This window comes from Poromitra crassiceps (assembly GCF_964638095.1).
Source record: "Poromitra crassiceps genome assembly, chromosome: 15".
NCBI lineage: Eukaryota > Metazoa > Chordata > Actinopteri > Beryciformes > Melamphaidae > Poromitra > Poromitra crassiceps.
Window position 1 is genome coordinate 27,824,575 of NC_139634.1, and position 21,346 is coordinate 27,845,920.

At 44.3% G+C, this 21,346-nt stretch overlaps 1 protein-coding gene across 1 annotated transcript in view; it reads left to right on the plus strand.

The window, feature by feature from the left end:
• Positions 1-21,346, plus strand: part of diaph2 (diaphanous-related formin 2) — a 568,359-nt gene that overhangs the window by 30,606 nt on the left and 516,407 nt on the right. Inside the window, exons 4-6 of the mRNA XM_083651834.1 lie at positions 8,444-8,548; positions 17,528-17,548; positions 19,562-19,602. Coding sequence (XP_083507960.1) covers positions 8,444-8,548; positions 17,528-17,548; positions 19,562-19,602 — 167 coding nt within the window. The remainder of the gene's footprint in view (positions 1-8,443; positions 8,549-17,527; positions 17,549-19,561; positions 19,603-21,346) is intronic.

The following is a 21,346-nucleotide window of genomic DNA, read 5'->3' on the forward strand; positions in this document are numbered from 1 at the left end:
TATTTGGTAACGAACGTTACTGCCATGATTGTTATTGTTGCTGGTGGAGAGAGGTGGGGCTATGGCGTCATCGTTTCAGGAAAGATGCGTATGGGTTGTAAACACGGAAATGCAAGGGTGGCGTCTTCAGATTTAATCACTCTGGGACCCGTTTTGAAAAATTAGCGTATACGGCCAGAACGTATAGTCCCAGAACGCGGTTCCATCTGGACGAAACGGCTATATGACAAAAAACTTTAGCGGATACACCTAAAGTCGTCTCCGTGTGGACATGGCCTTAGTTTACACCAAAGTAGACTCATATGGGTTCTTATGGTGCAAAATAGCAGCCATCCTCACACAAACAATAGGGTTTTGTTTCCCCCTTTTGGCAATCCACTTGTTATGCTTGACAATTGTCTGTTATTGCAACCTCTCTGGTGTCTACAAACAGCTTACAGTGGTGTCTGGTGCCAGGGATTTGAAAAGGAACGGGACAGCTGTGAGTTTGCAGGCAGATATGTGAGCTTAAGTGTGCACACATCTCATCCATCAACACCTGCTAACGACATCCTTCAGCAGTTCATCACCAGCTCTCACCACACCACAGCTGTGATCTGACATTATGTCACCACACTAGTGTCCCACCCACAAAGATGTAAATGGCCAACTGGTTGCCTTTTGCTTTGCACAGTTCATTGAGACCACTTTTCTTGGTGGTGGTGGTTGTTGTTGTTGTTGTTGTTGGTGTTGTTTTTTTTGCTTTTCAATTCTGGTCCTCAGGAGCCAGAGCCATGCTGGTTTTTCATTCTAGCCATCTAATCCGGAACTGTTTTAGACGTGGGTTGCAAATTGAATGCAGTTAAATTCAATTAACTACTTGGTGGTATAGAAAACCAGCAGCAATCCACCCAGGACAATTGACATAGCTTTTGCAGGTTAAAAGCCCCTTAAACTTCATCATATTGAGATCACATGAGTAATGTGACACAGAGCTAATTGCCCTGCTCATTGCAATATATCCAGTAAGCGATATTTTACTATTATGACATGTCGTCCTCTTCTGGGGTTACAGTACGTTGACCTCTTCCTTTACTCCTGACATCTCAAGGATAGGATTTGTACATATCAGTGAGAAAAAGACGCATTACTGTATATCTGAAGCATGTATAATGCTACAGCAAGCTTTGACATAGATACTATTTTATATTCTTTGTAGACCTGAAAGAGCTCTATTTACAGTAAAGATGAATGGATTTTGCATTCAGACGTGAAGCTTCCATCAAGCAGACCTCCCCCTGCATGCTCCTCAGACCACTGTCATCAAGCAGACCTCCACCCGCATGCTCCTCAGACCACTGTCATCAAGCAGACTTCCACCTGCATGCTCCTCAGACCACTGTCATCAAGCAGACCTCCACCTGCATGCTCCTCAGACCACTGTCATCAAGCAGACCTCCCCCTGCATGCTCCTCAGACCACTGTCATCAAGCAGACCTCCACCTGCATGCTCCTCAGACCACTGTCATCAAGCAGACCTCCCCCTGCATGCTCCTCAGACCACTGTCATCAAGCAGACCTCCACCCGCATGCTCCTCAGACCACTGTCATCAAGCAGACCTCCACCCGCATGCTCCTCAGACCACTGTCATCAAGCAGACCTCCACCCGCATGCTCCTCAGACCACTGTCATCAAGCAGACCTCCACCTGCATGCTCCTCAGACCACTGTCATCAAGCAGACCTCCACCTGCATGCTCCTCAGACCACTGTCATCAAGCAGACCTCCACCTGCATGCTCCTCAGACCACTGTCATCAAGCAGACCTCCACCTGCATGCTCCTCAGACCACTGTCATCAAGCAGACCTCCACCCGCATGCTCCTCAGACCACTGTCATCAAGCAGACCTCCACCTGCATGCTCCTCAGACCACTGTCATCAAGCAGACCTCCACCTGCATGCTCCTCAGACCACTGTCAGCATGAACAGTGCATTTTCAAAGTTCACCTCACACCCATCTGTGAGGTCAAAGCTCTTTCACACTCGCATTTTTACTCCATTGGAATGGGTTCTTGCCCTTATGTACTTGCAGGATTGAAACCATTGGAATGGGTTCTTGCCCTTATGTACTGCAGGATTGAAATCTAGCAAAAAGCTTTCAGCCCATCTCTTTGAAGGCGGGAGCTGAATTACTCTGGCTTCATTGCTGTGTGTGTGTGTGTGTGTGTGTGTGTGTGTGTGTGTGTGTGTGTGTGTGTGTGTGTGTGTGTGTGTGTGTGTGTGTGTGTGTGTGTGCGGCCAGAGCTGGTTTTCATCAGGCCACTGCTCAGTGTTTTCCTGCCTGGGTGCTCATCCCTGTCACTCCTGAGTGCTCATCCCTGTCACTCCTGAGTGCTCATCCCTGTCACTCCTGGGTGCTCATCCCTGTCACTCCTGAGTGCTCATCCCTGTCACTCCTGAGTGCTCATCCCTGTCACTCCTGGGTGCTCATCCCTGTCACTCCTGGGTGCTCATCCCTGTCACTCCTGGGTGCTCATCCCTGTCACTCCTGAGTGCTCATCCCTGTCACTCCTGAGTGCTCATCCCTGTCACTCCTGGGTGCTCATCCCTGTCACTCCTGGGTGCTCATCCCTGTCACTCAGTTCACCTCTCAATCACTTTGCTCAGTGACGGGAGAGACAGAGAAGGCACGCTTGCTGCTCTTGACACTTGACAGGCGTTGACCCTCTGAGGAGGTGGAAAGTATATTTGAAATAAAAAAGAAAAGGCTTACGGTATTTACTTTTCTCCTTTGAAGTATCCAACACTGAAACGGCAGTGGTGGGCAGTTTTCTTTGATGCTACCAGTTTTTCTTTCTGGTCTGTTTTATCTCTGTATCTCTTTGTAGCTCAATACACAGATACATTTTAGTTGCTCTCTGTCCTTAAATCCTTTCCCGTATTGATTGTTATAATGATGCTACACGCCTCAGCCTTAGATGTATAGCTTGCTCCAAATAAAAGGGTGACCTAGCTATGGTATATTAGTCTGACCACCTACTGTGCATTAACGAGTAGGGGGAAAGTGAAAGTATTTTCCCTCTAGGAAGTGGTCTACACTTTGTCCTGTGTATCTCAAAGCCTAAATAACACAACAAGCTATACTGAGAGGTCATCCATGGAATGAAGCACTCAGTGATGAGTAAACGCAAAGAAAACCCTTTCTAGTATTTTTTTAAGCTAACCACGCCTTACCACGGAGGAGGGGAGTGTATTCATCAAACCTCAGGCAAAGGGAAAATGCATGAAAAAAACCTGCACTTTGAGCACTGCCTTGAGAAAGGTATGTGTCTTTACTGTGTATTGTGTGTGTGCTCATCTTGTCCATGGCTTCTCCCAACATGTGCACAGCTGGACCTCAGAGCCCCTGATGGAAATACACTGCAGTAAATCCACTGATGAAATCTCAGGTAGTCTCATATCACCGAGAGAGCAGCAGTGGACTCTTAATGCGTGGGCTTCGTGCTGGAAAGACGGAGAGAAAGGATAGAACATGTCTGAACCCACCAGTTTACATCAACATTCAGCAAGCGGTGAAACCCCTGCACCACATATCTGACACCCTTGACTAGGGATGGGGATTGTTTCAAAGAAATCATGATACCAGTACCAATACCAGTGAAACAAAAGGATCTGGAGCACACGGTCAAAGATAGGCAATTTAATTAGGGATGCACCGATTGCCATTTTCTTGGCCGATTCCGATTTCCGATTTTTTAATAGTCTGACTTGCCGATACCGATTTTTGCCGATTCCGATTTTTTTTTCTAAAAACAACAATTGACAGCTTACACAAACGTTTTTGTAACTTTGTTTGAAAATTAAGATTCATAGAACAATTCTTACATCTAATGGGGATCCAAATAAACAAATAAACAATTATTATCATTTGCATGAAGTAGGACCATCTCACTCAAACACATCTCAAAATAAAAGTGTTCCAGGTTACTGGACAGAGCTTTTTTGTGCAAATACAATGAATACAAAAATTTTATTAAATCCAATAGCCTATATCCCACAGCTATCATGCATTTACTTTTCCAAAAGAAAACAGGTGCAACAGAACATCAAAATGATCCATGGACAAGGAGTTTATAGACTGGCTCCAGACCAGTCCTCTTGAGTAGAGGGGAAATGAGTTTATGAGTTACAGTAACGATCTTCAGTCTGAATATCAGGCGGAGTTTACACACAGTCCGAAGTTTGGTATGCGTATTTTTATCTGCCATCCGAAAAAATATCGTCACGCACAGAAAACGTTGCACACTTGTGAGTCCGATGCATTTTTATTATTATGTCCGTCGTTCTCATGTCGTTCTATTTGCAAAGGCAGGTCGGGGAATGGTTATACTGGACACAATGCTCACGTTCACCTCGCCAAGCCGGCTGTGCGCGGTGGCGGGTTGCTGGAGCACCGCTTCCCGGGGAGAGAGAGCAGAGAGAGAGAGGGGCCAGTGAGGTGAAGCGAGCCGCTCAGACTGGACTCCAGCCGAGCGGGACTCGGCCGCATCTCTGTCTCCACGGCTTATTTCCGACTTGCATGTGTGACAAACTGCGAGCTTTGTCTACTTCACTGACGGTGAAAAAAATCCACAACGAGGGAGGTATGCTGGCATGTGTGGTGTGGTGGCTGGGTGCCTGTCTCGGTGCTTTGGCGTGCGCGCACGTCATGTGAAAATCGGCTCACAGAATCGGCTATTTAGAGTGACCGGCGCAGATCACCGATCGAGGCCGATCACGTGAAAATCGGCCATTTCCGGTCACGTGCCGATCGATCGGTGCATCCCTAAATTTAATAGGTGCAAACAAAGACTGACATTTCGACACACACACAGGTGTCTTCTTCAGAGTCAAAACCAATACCAGTACCTTTAAAGGGATGCCCATACTAATAGACCCTTCTCACGGGGGCCATTTTGTGTCGTAAAGGCAGGGTAAACACAGGTGCAAGCAAAACACTAATGAGGGTTTCAAACGTCCATGATTGGAATTTGGAAACCTTCATTAGTGTTTTGCTTGCACCTGTGTTTATTATGCCTTTTCGACACAAAATGGCCCCCCGTGAAAAGGGTATATTGAGTACTTCATTCGATACCTTGTTTTAATGTTTTGGTGGCATCTCGGTACACTGAACTACCAACTCCATCACCACCACCACCACAGACTCTATGGGTTGTGGCTGCTGCGGTAGTGGGCCAAAATCATACGTTGCATTAAATCGAAGAACGCTTGTGGTGATTGGCTGCGTGCAAAACCAAACAAATAGTAATTTTCTTCTAGATCTGTGTACAAAAAGGATCGAAAGCAGGTATTGTTTGATTGGAGAAGTTCCGATACTACTGTACTTGGTACTGGGTTAGTTGGGCCCATACTTTAAAGGGTTTGAGTACCAAAACCCAGCCCTACGCTTGACACCCCAACCCCTTAACAATCAGACTGGTAATTGTCTGTCAAATGCTTGGGCAAGAGATGCAGCAGCTCGGGTGACTGGTGGTGGTGCCTGCCAACTTGTGCTCGCCATTTAGACAACTTCCCGTTGACAGCCTGATGTCCTGCCAATAGTTGTACTGGCACATTTTAATCATTTTCCACTGATCTGCCATGAACAGTCAAGGCATTGTTCAGATGCTGCTGCGTCCATGTCATCGTGTTTGGCATCTGTCAACACCAAAACCTCCATGAACATGACATTCTTTATTTAGGGGAGTTGGCTGAACTGATCTGAGTCCAGTGCCAATCTGACTCTGTGAGCCTTCTTGAGGAGTTTTCTGCTCACTGTGAAGATGACTGTGTTGAGGGGGAACGCACCAGGCCAGTGAAAGAGAAATGTAACATTGCAGTGCAGTGCAGTTGTGGCTAGTTTGCGGTTTTATGTCCCAGTAATAAGCTCCTATGTGATCCCTCAGCAGTTACACTCTGCACCAGGACACTAAAACCAGCCAACAGGAGAGCCACTATGTGTGCCCTTCCATGCTCCCACATGAATCAAACTCGCGGGCAGTGGACATAATAATCGATTTGTCACAGTTGAAGCAGAGCAAACAGTTTTTTACCTCTTCTGCCCCTCTTAGATTTACTTTCCTCATAACTTGGATTGTATCCATATGATATGATGGTAGCCATTAATTATCCTTGCGAATGGAAGCATGTGGACGGTTGCCCAAAAAGCCCCAGACACCCTGGGTTGGGGCTGTGTTCACACTTCACAGGCACATTGCTCTGCATTGGTGTGAAATGTTTGCGCATCTTGGAAATTATTTTTCCTCTTTTCTGAAGTTGTTTCCAACTGTCAGTGTGGGCACCAGAACAAATCAATAATTGTCTAAAATATATGTTTTGTTTTGTTTTGCTTTTTGTATACGTGTGTGTGTGTGTGTCCCCTTCCCCCTCAGAGGGGGGGTACAGTGGTGGTCGACTGGGAGTGACAGTGTCCCCCAGTTCCTCTCCTCCACGATGCAGAGATATGCCAACTGCTGCAGAATGAGATTAATTGGGCAAATGCAAGACACACTCAGTCAGATTAGCAACTGCTTAGCAGACCTTGCCAGACAAACATGAGATAACAAGATCTAGAACATATGTCTACATAACTCCACTGTCATGGATATGCAGTAAGCTCCACTATAGTCATTTCAATTACCCAAGCAACATAGTTTGAGATATCTTGGGACTCTTCTATGTAGCCTATGAGGGTATAATTAATAAAAGAGCATAAATCATCTTTGAGGCAAAAAGTGGAAGGCTGGGCTCCTCCTTCCAGTTTGGCCCTGACAAGCGTCCCGCAGGCCCCGCCCCTCCTACCCCTCTTCTACTCTCTCCTCCTCGCCACGTTTATTGAATGCCAATTAAGCAGCTAAATTAGCAGAGTTCAGAGATTAATTAAAAAAACCTGCTGGTTTCCTTTGGTGAAAAACTGCCAATTGTAAAAGTTTCAGCTGCAGTGTTTTTTCCTCTCGCCCCGTGCTACAAAAAGGATGTTAATGGCTTTCTAGCTCAGAAGGTATTTACTAGAGGAAATGTAAAGAGGAATTTAGGTCATTGTGCCCCTGGATGGGAATCCTGCCCATGCTCCACTGACAAATGAAGCAGGCCTTGTTAAAGCCAGATTAGACGTTGCAGGAAGTTCAAACCCTTATTATAGGGTGTTTTTTTTGAGTAGACACATGCTTCATTTATAAGGCCAGTGTCCGAGTCTTTACATCAGCCACTGTGGTGAGTTTGATGGAGGGGAGTCACTGCCAAATCACATCAGCTAAACCAGGGGGCTCAAAACGTTCCATGGAGGGCTGAGAATCTGCATCTTTTGTTTCAATAAAATACCACTCCAGCTGACTTCACTGAGAGGGAGGAGCTAATCGGTGAAAAGACCCGACGTGCTCTTTGGTTGGAGCAAAAACCCGCACACACCCAGCCTTCTGTGGCACAATGGCACATGGTCTGAGATCCCTGAGCTGAACCGGAGAGAGGGCACCATTCTCTTTGCTCCCAGCAGAGGGCAGCATGGCTCCACAGCAATAGCTTCCTCGCCCTAAAAGTCTGAGGAGGATGTTTTTTCCTCTCTTTTTTTATTTCAGCCATCTCTTTGTTGCGAGAGTGCTCCTGGTAAACATAGCCCTTCCATTCTAATCGTGTTGAGCTTTTAGTGCTCTGTGTCCGGCCTTCAGTCCATCACCTCATCTCCCTCACATGAAAGACCCCCTTTGTGAGGCAGAATGAAAAGTAGCACAAAGATAATACACCCAATAAGATACTGCCTATCCCTGCCTGTCTGACGTGATTGCACGGCCTCCATAAAGGCTGTGTTGTTTGATTCTGATCTCTTGTTCAGAGGTGAGTCGTACAGCGTATCCTGCTGTAGCCTTGCTGCTTTTGTTTCTCTGACATTATGTCCTGTTGCTCTACCTCCCAACTGCATAACCAAGGCATACAGATGCACATACAACATATTCTAATGTAGAAGGACAGGGTCTGGTGAAAAAGGCTTACCAATTATTTTATGTGCTCCAAAGAGGACATTTCTGTCATTAGTGAAATTATTGCGCAGTAAACAATTTAGGTTTTGAAACACTTGAATGCTAATGTTTTTATTAGGTTGAAGTGTTTGTGGGCTTCCTATTTGGGCAGCAGCATGGAGTGTGTACAACGGGTTGATCATTTGGTTTTGGCTCAGTTCTCTGCCATCTCCTTTCTTTCCCTCCTATTCTCTTTATTACGTTCTAATGTGCTCCGTCTAATAAAGTAGAAATGCAATATAAATATGAAAAAGATATATGCTGATTGAGTTTAATACTCTGCTTACATCTATTGTTCTAAATATGGTTAATTCCTAGTCGCTGACATTAAATGTGAATTGATATTGATGAGGAATATAAGAAGACATTTTCTCCTCACTTTCGCTGCATTGTTTGTGCACTTGTGTTTTCAGGAGGACATGAACCTGAATGAGGAACGCAAAGCCCCGCTGCGTGGGAAGGACCTGAGCACCAAACGCGAGATGGTGGTCCAGTACATCTCAGCCACTGCCAAATCTGTAAGTAGGAGAATAAACCAAACGGCTCTTTCTCAGATAGACCTTGAGTGACTGTGTACTGTGTAGTTATAGTGGGTGGGATGAAATATCATGACACTCTACAAGACGCTACAGAATAATGAGTTTAACCTTATCCTCTGCTTTATCATACTCTTTCTTATATCTTGTTTTCTCTCTCTCTCTTTTAATGCCTGAACCCCCAAAGTCTTTGCTTGCAACTTTCGATTTACTTTCCTCCTCGTTTCTCTCCTTATCAAGACGCTTTTGTTGGGACTGTGTTCTCTCAGGTGCTTTTATACTCGCGGAGGGAAGCAGGTTTTCGCTCGATTTTGGAGTGTGTGTTACTCATTCGTGCACAGTAATCTGGAACAGGACCCTTGCATCACTCTAAACCAGAAGCAGCAGTAAAGCCACTGAGTTTTGAGGGTAATCCATGAGGTTTTAGACTAAATTCCCCCATCCTTCATAAAGTTATGGCCATGCTTGTGAGGTGAAAATCACATCAGCACAGAAGATGAAAAGTGATTTCTGTCCCCGTCGCTCCCCGAACCTGGTGGCCCTACTCTTCTTGACACCATCATTGTTATGGTAATTAAGTGACATTATTGATAATGGTGATTACCCGAGATGATTGAATTCTTCACAGGGCCATTATGCTTTGTGAGCACTGATATTTTATTCAAATGAATAACATAATCTGTGTAGTCAAAGGACAAAGGACAAACCGGGATGTCTGTCAGCGCCCTGCTTTCACATTGGGTAGGGTGGAAGGAGGGGAGAAGGGTTCAATGTCAGAGTGATGATTGTAGTTGTATCTACACATGTACATCTTCATGCATGTTCACACATACATATCTACACCCACACATAGAGACACTGCGGAGCGCGTCATCATTCAGAAACCACGCTCAAAATGGGGGAAAACAGAAACCCCCCTCCAATCCTGGCGTTCTCCTATGTCGCGTGCATGGTCGCGTGTTGCACACAAAGATCGTATATATGGACGTTGAACACTCCAGCTTACTTCCTTGACAGCTAGATCCACATTTTCTTCTCCCCAATTCTCAATGGCTTCCTTGTTTTGCTCGGGAGTACAAAAAAACTTTAACTGGCAATTTTTTTACATTTGTTGTCTGCGCAGCCCACCACACAACAGCTTTTAGCTATGTTTAATTAAGGGAAAATGACGCTGGTGTATGGGAGTGAACGTAGCGATTTCCCCCGTGGTGGGCGTGGCCTATTTCATGCAGTGTGTCTATGCACTAGCGATGGGCATTTCAAATCAATTTCCATAATCGAAATTTGGGAAAATTAACGATCAATTATCGATTATCGATAATATTAATAATACATGTTTAAAAAAATATATATATATATATATATATATATTATTTTTATTTTTTATTTTTGTTATGAAGCACTATGTTGTTATGAAGCGCTTTTCAATCCGCCTGGTAATGGTGCTCCGTGAGGGAAGCGCATAGTATACGCTGGCTCAATCACATTGATCAGGTGTTGAAAACCCTCAACGATATGTATGGGCAGCATATCCGTCTCGATGAGGTTGCAGACGGTCTGGGTGATCTTTTCTGCATGCCGCCGAGGACGAGGCACCATCCTCGTTAACCAGGCTCAGGTGTACGCTGTTTACGCTGTGTACGGAATTTAACAGGGGATCACTGCAAACAACAAAAAACAAGTTATTTAATCTTGTATTGAGTCTTAAAAATCTTATTTTTCTTAAAACAAGTGAAAAACAATCTGTCAAACGGCTTAGATCATTTAACTCACTTAAAAATGGAATTTCGTCTTTCAGGAATTTACCCGTAGGGGTACATGGAGGTACTACAGGGGGTACTTGAGAGAAAGGGGGTGTAAGAATAAATCATGAAAAGAAAAGAAATATTAAAATAAATCTGCTCAGGAGGCACTAATTGCAACTCTTTCACTCCATTTCTTATTTTGTAAAGTTATATTCTTCAAAAGGGGGATTATCATTCATTCATTGCATCATCTGCTACAGTTTTCTCTTGCTGTTTTCTAAGCAAAATGTTGTAGTCGGGTGTGTAGGGGGCGGGGCTACTTGGATTCAGAAGTCAGGGAAAGGTAGAATATCAATGAAAGCAGTTGAACCCCCCCCCCCCACTTGTTTTAAGCTAAATATGATTTAAATACTCAATACTTGGTTGGATAACTTTTTAAGGCAGACTAATGTCTTCAAATGGATATTTTGTGGGAATATGAGCTCCTGGTAGATGGAAGAGAGAAAATCTATTTGTATAAAGCAAATAGTGAAAATGGAGCAGAAGCTTTCCGGCCTGCAGCCTGTGGGAATGTTGTCTAAACTGCCTTTGAGTATCCTGTGCTCTGTCTGTGCTGTCTTTACTAGTCTGATCCCTGTGCTCTGTCTGTGCTGTCTTTACTAGTCTGATCCTGCCTGTACTCTGTCTGTGCTGTCTTTACTAGTCTGATCCTGCCTGTACTCTGTCTGTGCTGTCTTTACTAGTCTGATCCCTGTGCTCTGTCTGTGCTGTCTTTACTAGTCTGATCCTGTCTGTGCTGTCTTTACTAGTCTGATCCTGTGCTCTGTCTGTGCTGTCTTTACTAGTCTGATCCTGGTCTGTCTGTGCTGTCTTTACTAGTCTGATCCTGTCTGTCTGTGCTGTCTTTACTAGTCTGATCCTGCCTGTACTCTGTCTGTGCTGTCTTTACTAGTCTGATCCTGTACTCTGTCTGTGCTGTCTTTACTAGTCTGATCCTGCTCTGTCTGTGCTGTCTTTACTAGTCTGATCCTGTACTCTGTCTGTGCTGTCTTTACTAGTCTGATCCTGTGTGCTCTGTCTGTGCTGTCTTTACTAGTCTGATCCTGTACTCTGTCTGTGCTGTCTTTACTAGTCTGATCCTGCCTGTGCTCTGTCTGTGCTGTCTTTACTAGTCTGATCCTGGTCTGTCTGTGCTCTGTCTGTGCTGTCTTTACTAGTCTGATCCTGGTCTTCATAATCTCTCTGTCTGTGCTGTCTTTACTAGTCTGATCGGTCTTCATAATCTTCATCTGAAGGGAATGTTCACAGCTTGAGCCCATGCATAGCCCATCATCATCAGCAGACTCTCTGCAAACCTTAAGCAAGTGTGGTACATTTTAATGCCTCAGAAGCACTACACTTTAGATACTTTAGTCAGTCTTGTGGAAGGTTGGATTCATGATTGCTTTAACCTTTAACTAATTGGGTTGTTTTTGAGAAATGGTCACATTTTTTGACCCGGATTGAGCCTATATCCTTTTGCAGGGTCTGCTGGTCACTGATGACAAATGTAGTGTGCACTCGATTAGAATAAAATGTGAAATGTTGATAGGTGAAGAATACGAGTGAATGGGAATGGTGCGTTTTCTTATTTAGATGCTGGGGTCTCTCTGTTTTCGCTCTGGTGCCTTTACCTTTAATGTGCATCTTAATTCTTTCTCTACCATAGATGATTGCTGCCTGGGGAGATCACTGTTTTAGGGCTTTTGGTGGTGGGACTTCTTTCTCTCTCTCTCTCCCTCCAGGAAAGCGGACTAACTTGCATCCATCCACTCACTCGTTAATGCATGCACACCTAATTGTCCTGTTTGTTCTAGGCTGGGTCATAATGTCCTGTTTGTTCTAGGCTGGGTCATAATGTCCTGTTTGTTCTAGACTGGGTCATAATGTCCTGTTTGTTCTAGACTGGGTCATAATGTCCTGTTTGTTCTAGACTGGGTCATAATGTCCTGTTTGTTCTAGATTGGGCCATAATGTCCTGTTTGTTCTAGACTGGGTCATAATGTCCTGTTTGTTCTAGACTGGGTCATAATGTCCTGTTTGTTCTAGACTGGGTCATAATGTCCTGTTTGTTCTAGACTGGGTCATAATGTCCTGTTTGTTCTAGACTGGGTCATAATGTCCTGTTTGCTCTAGATTGGGTCATAATGTCCTGTTTGCTCTAGACTGGGTCATAATGTCCTGTTTGTTCTAGACTGGGTCATAATGTCCTGTTTGTTCTAGACTGGGTCATAATGTCCTGTTTGTTCTAGACTGGGTCATAATGTCCTGTTTGTTCTAGGCTGGGTCATAATGTCCTGTTTGTTCTAGACTGGGTCATAATGTCCTGTTTGCTCTAGATTGGGTCATAATGTCCTGTTTGCTCTAGACTGGGTCATAATGTCCTGTTTGTTCTAGACTGGGTCATAATGTCCTGTTTGTTCTAGACTGGGTCATAATGTCCTGTTTGTTCTAGACTGGGTCATAATGTCCTGTTTGTTCTAGACTGGGTCATAATGCCCTGTTTGCTCTAGATTGGGTCATAATGTCCTGTTTGCTCTAGACTGGGTCATAATGTCCTGTTTGTTCTAGACTGGGTCATAATGTCCTGTTTGTTCTAGACTGGGTCATAATGTCCTGTTTGCTCTAGATTGGGTCATAATGTCCTGTTTGCTCTAGATTGGGTCATAATGTCCTGTTTGTTCTAGACTGGGTCATAATGTCCTGTTTGTTCTAGACTGGGTCATAATGTCCTGTTTGTTCTAGGCTGGGCCATAATGTCCTGTTTGTTCTAGATTGGGTCATAATGTCCTGTTTGCTCTAGATTGGGTCATAATGTCCTGTTTGTTCTAGACTGGGTCATAATGTCCTGTTCTAGACTGGGTCATAATGTCCTGTTTGCTCTAGATTGGGTCATAATGTCCTGTTTGTTCTAGACTGGGTCATAATGTCCTGTTTGTTCTAGACTGGGTCATAATGTCCTGTTTGTTCTAGACTGGGTCATAATGTCCTGTTTGTTCTAGATTGGGTCATAATGTCCTGTTTGTTCTAGACTGGGTCATAATGTCCTGTTTGTTCTAGGCTGGGCCATAATGTCCTGTTTGTTCTAGATTGGGTCATAATGTCCTGTTTGTTCTAGACTGGGTCATAATGTCCTGTTTGTTCTAGATTGGGTCATAATGTCCTGTTTGTTCTAGACTGGGTCATAATGTCCTGTTTGTTCTAGATTGGGTCATAATGTCCTGTTTGTTCTAGACTGGGTCATAATGTCCTGTTTGTTCTAGGCTGGGCCATAATGTCCTGTTTGTTCTAGATTGGGTCATAATGTCCTGTTTGTTCTAGACTGGGTCATAATGTCCTGTTTGTTCTAGGCTGGGTCATAATGTCCTGTTTGTTCTAGATTGGGTCATAATGTCCTGTTTGTTCTAGGCTGGGCCATAATGTCCTGTTTGCTCTAGATTGGGTCATAATGTCCTGTTTGTTCTAGACTGGGTCATAATGTCCTGTTTGTTCTAGACTGGGTCATAATGTCCTGTTTGTTCTAGACTGGGTCATAATGTCCTGTTTGTTCTAGATTGGGTCATAATGTCCTGTTTGTTCTAGACTGGGTCATAATGTCCTGTTTGTTCTAGGCTGGGCCATAATGTCCTGTTTGTTCTAGACTGGGTCATAATGTCCTGTTTGTTCTAGGCTGGGTCATAATGTCCTGTTTGTTCTAGACTGGGTCATAATGTCCTGTTTGTTCTAGACTGGGTCATAATGTCCTGTTTGTTCTAGATTGGGCCATAATGTCCTGTTTGTTCTAGACTGGGTCATAATGTCACCGTCGAATATTTGACAAGCCAGTGTAATTTGTTAACACCTTTCATTGTACTCTCATGTAGACATCTTATTTTCACTGCAGTCATGAAAATACAAGTGTACAAAGGTCAGTGAGGGCATTCATGAATGTCAACCAGCTGCCCCCCCGCCCCCCGCCCCCTGCCCCCCGCCCCCCGCCCACATCAATACTCCAAATCCATCCATTCAGACTTGAACGCCCATCCATCTCCCTTAAGCTAGTAAGCTACAGCTAATGCAGAGTATGTGGGCTTGCTTTGATTGCATTGAGGATGGATGTTTAAATCTGTACATATTGGTTGAACAAGAGATATCCCCTAGTATCCTGTGGTCATTCTTCTCCTCTCTCTCTACAGACCTGCTCAATTGAGAGAGTGATTGAGTGCCTCACAAAATGCAATATTATTCTTTTTCAACATAGAATGAATAGCCTAAAGAAAAACTTGAATTTCAATAGCTTTAGATGATCTTGCTCGATTTGCCTCCCAAATCACATCTTTCTTACGTGTTCATCATTGTTGATATACTGACGAAAAGTAGCAGCTTTGGGTAAAAAGTAAGGTAAAAAGCCTTTATTAAACTAGGGCGTATCAAAAGTTAAAATCATCAACGCCGACCGGTTTCGACCACGCAGAGTCTTTTTACACGCCCTGTGTAAGGAAAGATCTTTCGTTGACGATTTTAACTTTTGATATGCCCTAGTTTAATAAAGTCTTTTTACCTTTATACTTGACTCTGTGTGAGAGTGCCTGAATAAAGCTGCTTCTTTTCGTCAGGATCTAATTAATGTACTTCAAGAGTGCAACGCATTCGCCTACAAGTGAGCACTCTGTAATTTTCTCGTGTTGCAAATTGTTGATCTACTATCTGGGCTATTTCTTGAAAGCTATCTGGCTTGTAATTATAACTAATGGGGATATAGGCAGATTATTAGTTTGTTTACTCCTGTCAAATATGTCTTTGAAGAGAGTAAAGAGTTTTTCTTGCCACCTCTCTACTATTCTTTTCTTTCACAAGCCAAAAATTGAGAACACGCTCAACCCATGCACTACCAGGGTGCCGCAGCAGGAGTCATGCAAATTAGCCCCGAGGCAAAATGGAATGTCTTTTCATAGGAAAAGTTCTACATCCACCCTGTTTATATGAATACAAGTTGTGTGTTTCAGTGGAATCTAGCTCCGCTTTTGCAGGAGTATGTGTCTGTGGACATCCTTGACCATTGGCTGTGCATGAACAGTTGGTTTTTCTCTTATCTCTTTTCTGTCTGTCTTTCTCCTCTTTCTCCCTGTTAAATGTGTGCCACCACAGCCAGCACCATCAACCCGCCAAAGCATGCCTTTTACACTAATGCAATCATTTATTCCTTCCATGGATGATCTCCTCTATTCTCATCTGCTGTGTCTCTTGCAGGAAGAGTGTGATGGCAGGGTCTTGCGAGGGTTATTGTCCAGTATTTTGTGCAGCCATGAGCCATATGAATGCAACTGTATTGAATGCAATTGCAAGATGTGTCTATTATTGGATATGACCACCAATATACCACCTTGTCTCATGTAGATTTACACCATGAACAATTATGCTAATGTTTGGGAAAGAGAAAACAAACAACCTTTCTCATGATAAGGTGACATCTCCCCAGTAGTTTGTTTATACTTTTATATTATTATATATTTCTCATGATAAGGTGACATCTCCCCAGTAGTTTGTTTATACTTTTATATTATTATATATCAATATAATTTAGCCCCCCAGAGATGCTCATTAGCATATCACACCTCAGCACCACTCACATTATTACCTTGTGTCTGTTGTTTGCCTGAGTTTTGTCCCTGTTTTATTGAATACAAGGTGTTACATTGTGTGCAAAAATGCAACGTCAAGTGAGTGAAACCCCTCAAGCTCCTCCCTGACTGTTGTCCTGTCTGTGCAGTCTCAAGATAGTGTCTGCTCTTTAGGTCAAGCTGCTCTAAAACATGACTCAAAGACAAAGATCCAACCTTGTAGTCATAACAACAGCCCGTGGAAAATGATCTAAGTTGTAAATTACGCGCGCGTGTGACTCATCCCAAGGTGCCTGCGGCATGCAGATAGTGTGAAATATTCCCCAAAGTTAGGCAATGACATGCTACATTCATGTGGATTTATGATTAAAAAAGTAGCATGTGTGCATGATCAAGCGGCGACACGTTTAAAAGCCACTTTATGGCTGTCATAAAGGCTTGGTGGAGGGATGAAGAGGGGAAACCAGGCATCAAATGGCCACAGAGTGGCAGAGTTTGAGAGTGACAGTAAAAGGCATGGAAAGGAAGATTGGAAGAGATGGCAGAGAGGGCGGGAGACAATGAAGACAGGAGAGAAAGTGAAGAAGGGGAAAAAGACAGGAGTGTGCAGTGAGTCCTGTAAACGTCCTGTAATCAACGCTCACTGCCTCCAGAAGAACCTGCAGCAGAGAGAGAGAGAGAGAGAGAGAGAGAGAGAGAGAGAGAGAGAGAGAGAGAGAGAGAGAGAGAGAGAGAGAGAGAGAGAGAGAGAGAGAGAGAGAGAGAGAGAGAGAGAGAGAGAGAGAGAGAGAGAGAGAGAGAGAGAGAGAGAGAGAGAGAGAGGCTCAGCTAGAGATTAGAATACATTTACCTGGCTGACAGACACCCTCCTACTGTGAAACAAGCAGCACAGTTGCAGTAGTAAAAAAAAAAAGCGCTCCTGCTACCTGGCAGTATTGACAGATAACAAGGTTAAAGTGGAGGAGTGGTGCTGACTGCATGGGCTCAAGGTAAATCTGACGCGTGAAGCCCAGCGCTGATGGCAGCTGATTGATTTGAGCCTTGGGAGAGCCTCCACAGCCTGTTTGAGCCACTGCTCCTTTTAGGGGCGGGATCTGCACCAATCAATCAATCGCAAGGACAATCACATTTTGGCCAGTTAATCATTTAATGAATACCCTTGTGTGGGAATCTACGCGTCTCATTTGTGTTGATTCATCACTTCCAGTTATTGTCGTCATTTATCAATATTCCCTCAACGAAGCGGAGGGATTCGAAAATTAACTAGTTATCCTTTACTAACTGCTTTTTCTGGATGTTTTCATTGAGTCACACACTGTAAATGAAAGTAATTAAATTTGACCTTGCGGCTGCCAAGCTCAGACACTTTCTTTTCCAATATGTGTGCCTTCAGCTGCAAACTTTCTCTTGTTGTCCATTAAAATGTCAGCAGTATCAGTGTGAGCGAGGATGTGTGTGATGTTGACGCTAATGCCTCTCTATCTGGACTGTGGAGAGGAGTCTCTGGCCTACTAATGATTGTGCTGTTTGTGTCTTTTTGCACATTAACTCCCCTCTTCGCTGACCGCTGCATGCAGATAACTGGGAGCAAAGTTTCGGTAAGTAGCCCATTACTTCTACATACATTTGGCTTCTGAGTCGTGTTCTTTCCATGTCTGCAATGCATTCTCCCTGCCTCCCTCCCTCCCTCCCTCCCTCCCTCCATCCTCCCCTCCTCCTGTCTCTCCGTTCCCCTTTGGAAAGATGTTGTTGTCAAGTACGTTCTCTACAATGTGCCAGTGAGGTCATCAGAATGTGCCAGTGAGGTCATTTTGACAGCGTGCATGTTTATTTTCAGCCTTGATATTGCTAACGGGCTGTAATTTGAAAGGGCTCTAAATTGCCAACACAATCCCTGCATGTAAATTGGTGGCACGTTCAAATGAGGGATTTTCAAATTATACGGCCTTAAAAATGAACTGGGAATCCTTTTGTTGATTTTTTTTTGGCTGTTTCCCTTTTGGAAATGGATTGCAATCTAACAGCTATTAGCATTTGAATATTGTAATACCAACAATGAGTGATCGTTTTTACACAAATAATCATAATCTGCAATCTAATCTGTTTATTGGAACATTTTGCATCTAAATGGCTTTCATTGTGTTCATTCTGTCTTTGAGACAGTGCACATACTGAGAATGTATCACTTAATAAGACTTGGGCATGCACACACAGACTTAATGTCTCTCTCTCTCACACACACACACACACACACGCACAAACACACACACGCACGCGCACACACACACACACACACACACACACACACACACACACACACACACACACACACAAACACGCACACGCTCACATGCACACGCTGAACCTATTGAACAGTGGAAAGGATATTAAGTGCATTTTTTCTCCCCTGCACAGAGTGCTGGGCTGGCTAGTTTAATTTAGTGGCAGTATTCATAGCTATATTTTTTAATTTGTTGTCAACACTCCTGTCTCTATTCCGAAACATTAAAGCACGTCACCTCTGTCTCACAAATGTATGTTCTTGTTTTTGTTGTGGATGTCATTTCACTTTCCCTCCCTCTAGTTTACAAAAGACTCCAATAATCTGTATAAATATACACTGTCAACAGATTGCCAATACTCCTTCATTTCTCCACGCTGTAATGCGGCAATAGCCTATTTTCTCTGTCAGGTTCTCACAAAGTGCCACCCTATTGCCATTGTAAAGAGCTGAGCCTGATTTTCGAGGGGCTTTCAGGAGGAAAACTCTGTTATTGCTTTTGCGAGTGTTGAATTGTCACCTTTTAATGGCATTCCATTGCTTTTGGAGAGCTTCTTAAGGATTAAGGGGACTGTAAAGCTTAGCAGGAACAAGGTAAAGCAGCACACTGTGACCTGGCCTCTGCTCCGTCCAGGCCACCCAGACAGACCTCGCTCTTTGAGGCATTTTACACAGAGATGTTTTCGATCGATTGCTTTTTCCTCCCTCTTTGTCAAACGGCTCTTTTGTGCGTGGTTATTTCTGCGAGAAGAGTGGGCTTTTGGCTAGGCTTGAATGCAGGTGGATGGAGTAGCTCTCGCTCAGCAGCAGTGGCTACATTGTGTGCAGTAAATTGAATATGACAGAATTACCGCCGCTTGTATCATGGCCACTCATCCGAGGAGGCGGAGGCCTACTTTCAGAAGTTCTGCACACCACGCCAGAAGGTGCCAGACATCCTGATTATCAAAGAAGTTTATTCCAACTCAAGAGCACTTTGAAGCATGTGACCTGACCTCTGTGACCTCTGTATCGTCGGCCCTGCGATGTTAGCCCGCGGAGCCGAGTGTCGTCATCAAAAGCTAGGAGCTGTCGGTCTTAAAAGCCCCACTCAAAAGAGCTAAAGAACCAGGGGGAAAGCGTTTAGCCTGGTTAGCCGATTGTGGGCTACAGTTAGCTCCCTGCTTGGCTGGCAGATTCCCATTTTCACGCTGTCAGCGAGCCTCGGCGGGAGGGAGCCTTCTCACAGGTGCTGGATGGCAGGTGTTGTTTAGGATGGTCTGTAGGGAACTCACAACACTTACTGCTCTGACTCAGGCATGAAATCTCTCTGGCACTTTCTCCTCTCCAGGTAGAGAAGGAGGCAGGAATAGAGGACTGTGTGAATTGCCTGTAATCCAGTCTGGCCAGCGTGTAAGTGTACAACATTGCTATGTCCCATCTGCCCTCTCTCCACCTCCTTGATGGGGTTTGAGGGGACGATGAGTAGCCCACATAGCTGGCTATCAAGATGCCTGCAGCTATAGACGAGAAATGTCCAGACGGCTCTGCCAAGGGCCTAGGGCACTGCTGCAGCAGCCTACTGACCAGTATGACGGCTTTATAGCTTCAGTCTCTGTAAAGATTGGCCTGATTTATGTCACAACTCCAGCGCCACGTTCTAAACATCAATCTCTCGCTGACTCCTGTGGTGGTGTAGTGAAAGCAGACTTCCCTCTCTCACTGACGGGCTCTGCAGCTCACATGGAATGGTGCTGACACTAAGAGGAGTGAGAAAGTTAGGGCTGGCTTCAATACCATTTTTTGGGCCCCAGATATTCGGTGGTAATGAACAGCGGATATTGGGATAATCATTGACGAGTTTGAGGGGGGGGGGGAGGTTAGATGGACGGCAATACGACTTTCGGTTTACTTTCTGTTTCATGTTTATCCCCCAGACCTTGCCAGCGGTTAAACATGTGTGGTGCCTTTGGTTAGGTTTAGGCAACAAAGCTCAGGTCATGTGCCCCTCTCTCTGACTCCCGCACACTGACTTCACTTTAGCAAGACTTTGATTACATCAAATGCAACGTTTCAGTCATGTGACCTTCATCTGGCACCTGAGTTTGAAGCCGGCGAGAGCCTGACTTCACACTGGCAGCGGTCCCGAGGTACGTTAAAGCTTGTTGGCAGCGCCAATGAAATGATGAAGATTTAACCACAATTAAATACTTAAACTGTAACTTACCCCCAAAACACCTTTTTCAGGTTTTAACCAATATATATGACTTTGGGGGTGGTGTGTGAAGAATTCTGGTCAAAATTTCCACATTTGAGATCAAACTGTTACCATTGTACCATTTGTATCATTTTCAGCACCATAAGTTCCCTCTATGGGTTCAAACCTGCTTTTTTTGTGCCCTCAAATGAATGGGAGATTTGGTACATCGGTGGGGTTAGCACGTGCCCCACTCATGTGAAAAATAGTTTTTTCCCCCCATGTGATTACTGTAGTTCACGCCGCGCGAGCCCTTTAAGAGCAATGCATCCATGGGTAATGCCTACTGTGGTGTGTGTGTAATATTAGCCGCTAGTTAGTTATGTTACATGGCAGTAAAACGCCACTGAATGACCAAATTGATATAACTTTTAACCATTTCGAGTAACACTGTTTCCAAACGGATCACCAGCGTTAGTTTGTTGTTTATAACGTGGCTATATTCATAATGTTTTCTATGATATCTATCTTGGATACACTGAGAATACTGGGAGGCGGGTCATAGCGTCTCTGTCGATGATTTGATTTGACAGTTCTGGGCACTGCCGTTGGCATTGGCCAATCCTGGCGTGTTCCACCCCCAAATCGATTGTGTTCTGGCGCAAAGCGAGTGGGTTTCAGGACGAAACAGTCTCGAGCCATTATCGTTATCTTTAGAGCAATATTCTTGGAATGCAAGTTTAACTAAACAGTTACATGTCCTCTGCATTCTACATCAAATGTCATGACATTACGGGTTGTTTTATTTTGTATGTTACATACTTATTGGCCAATATATGTTCGTTTATGGGGGAGGAATTCTGCCAGCTAAAGAAGGCAGTATAGGCGGCCATCTTGCCTGCAGAGTTTTCAAATCAAGTACGGTAGAATACCGTTTTG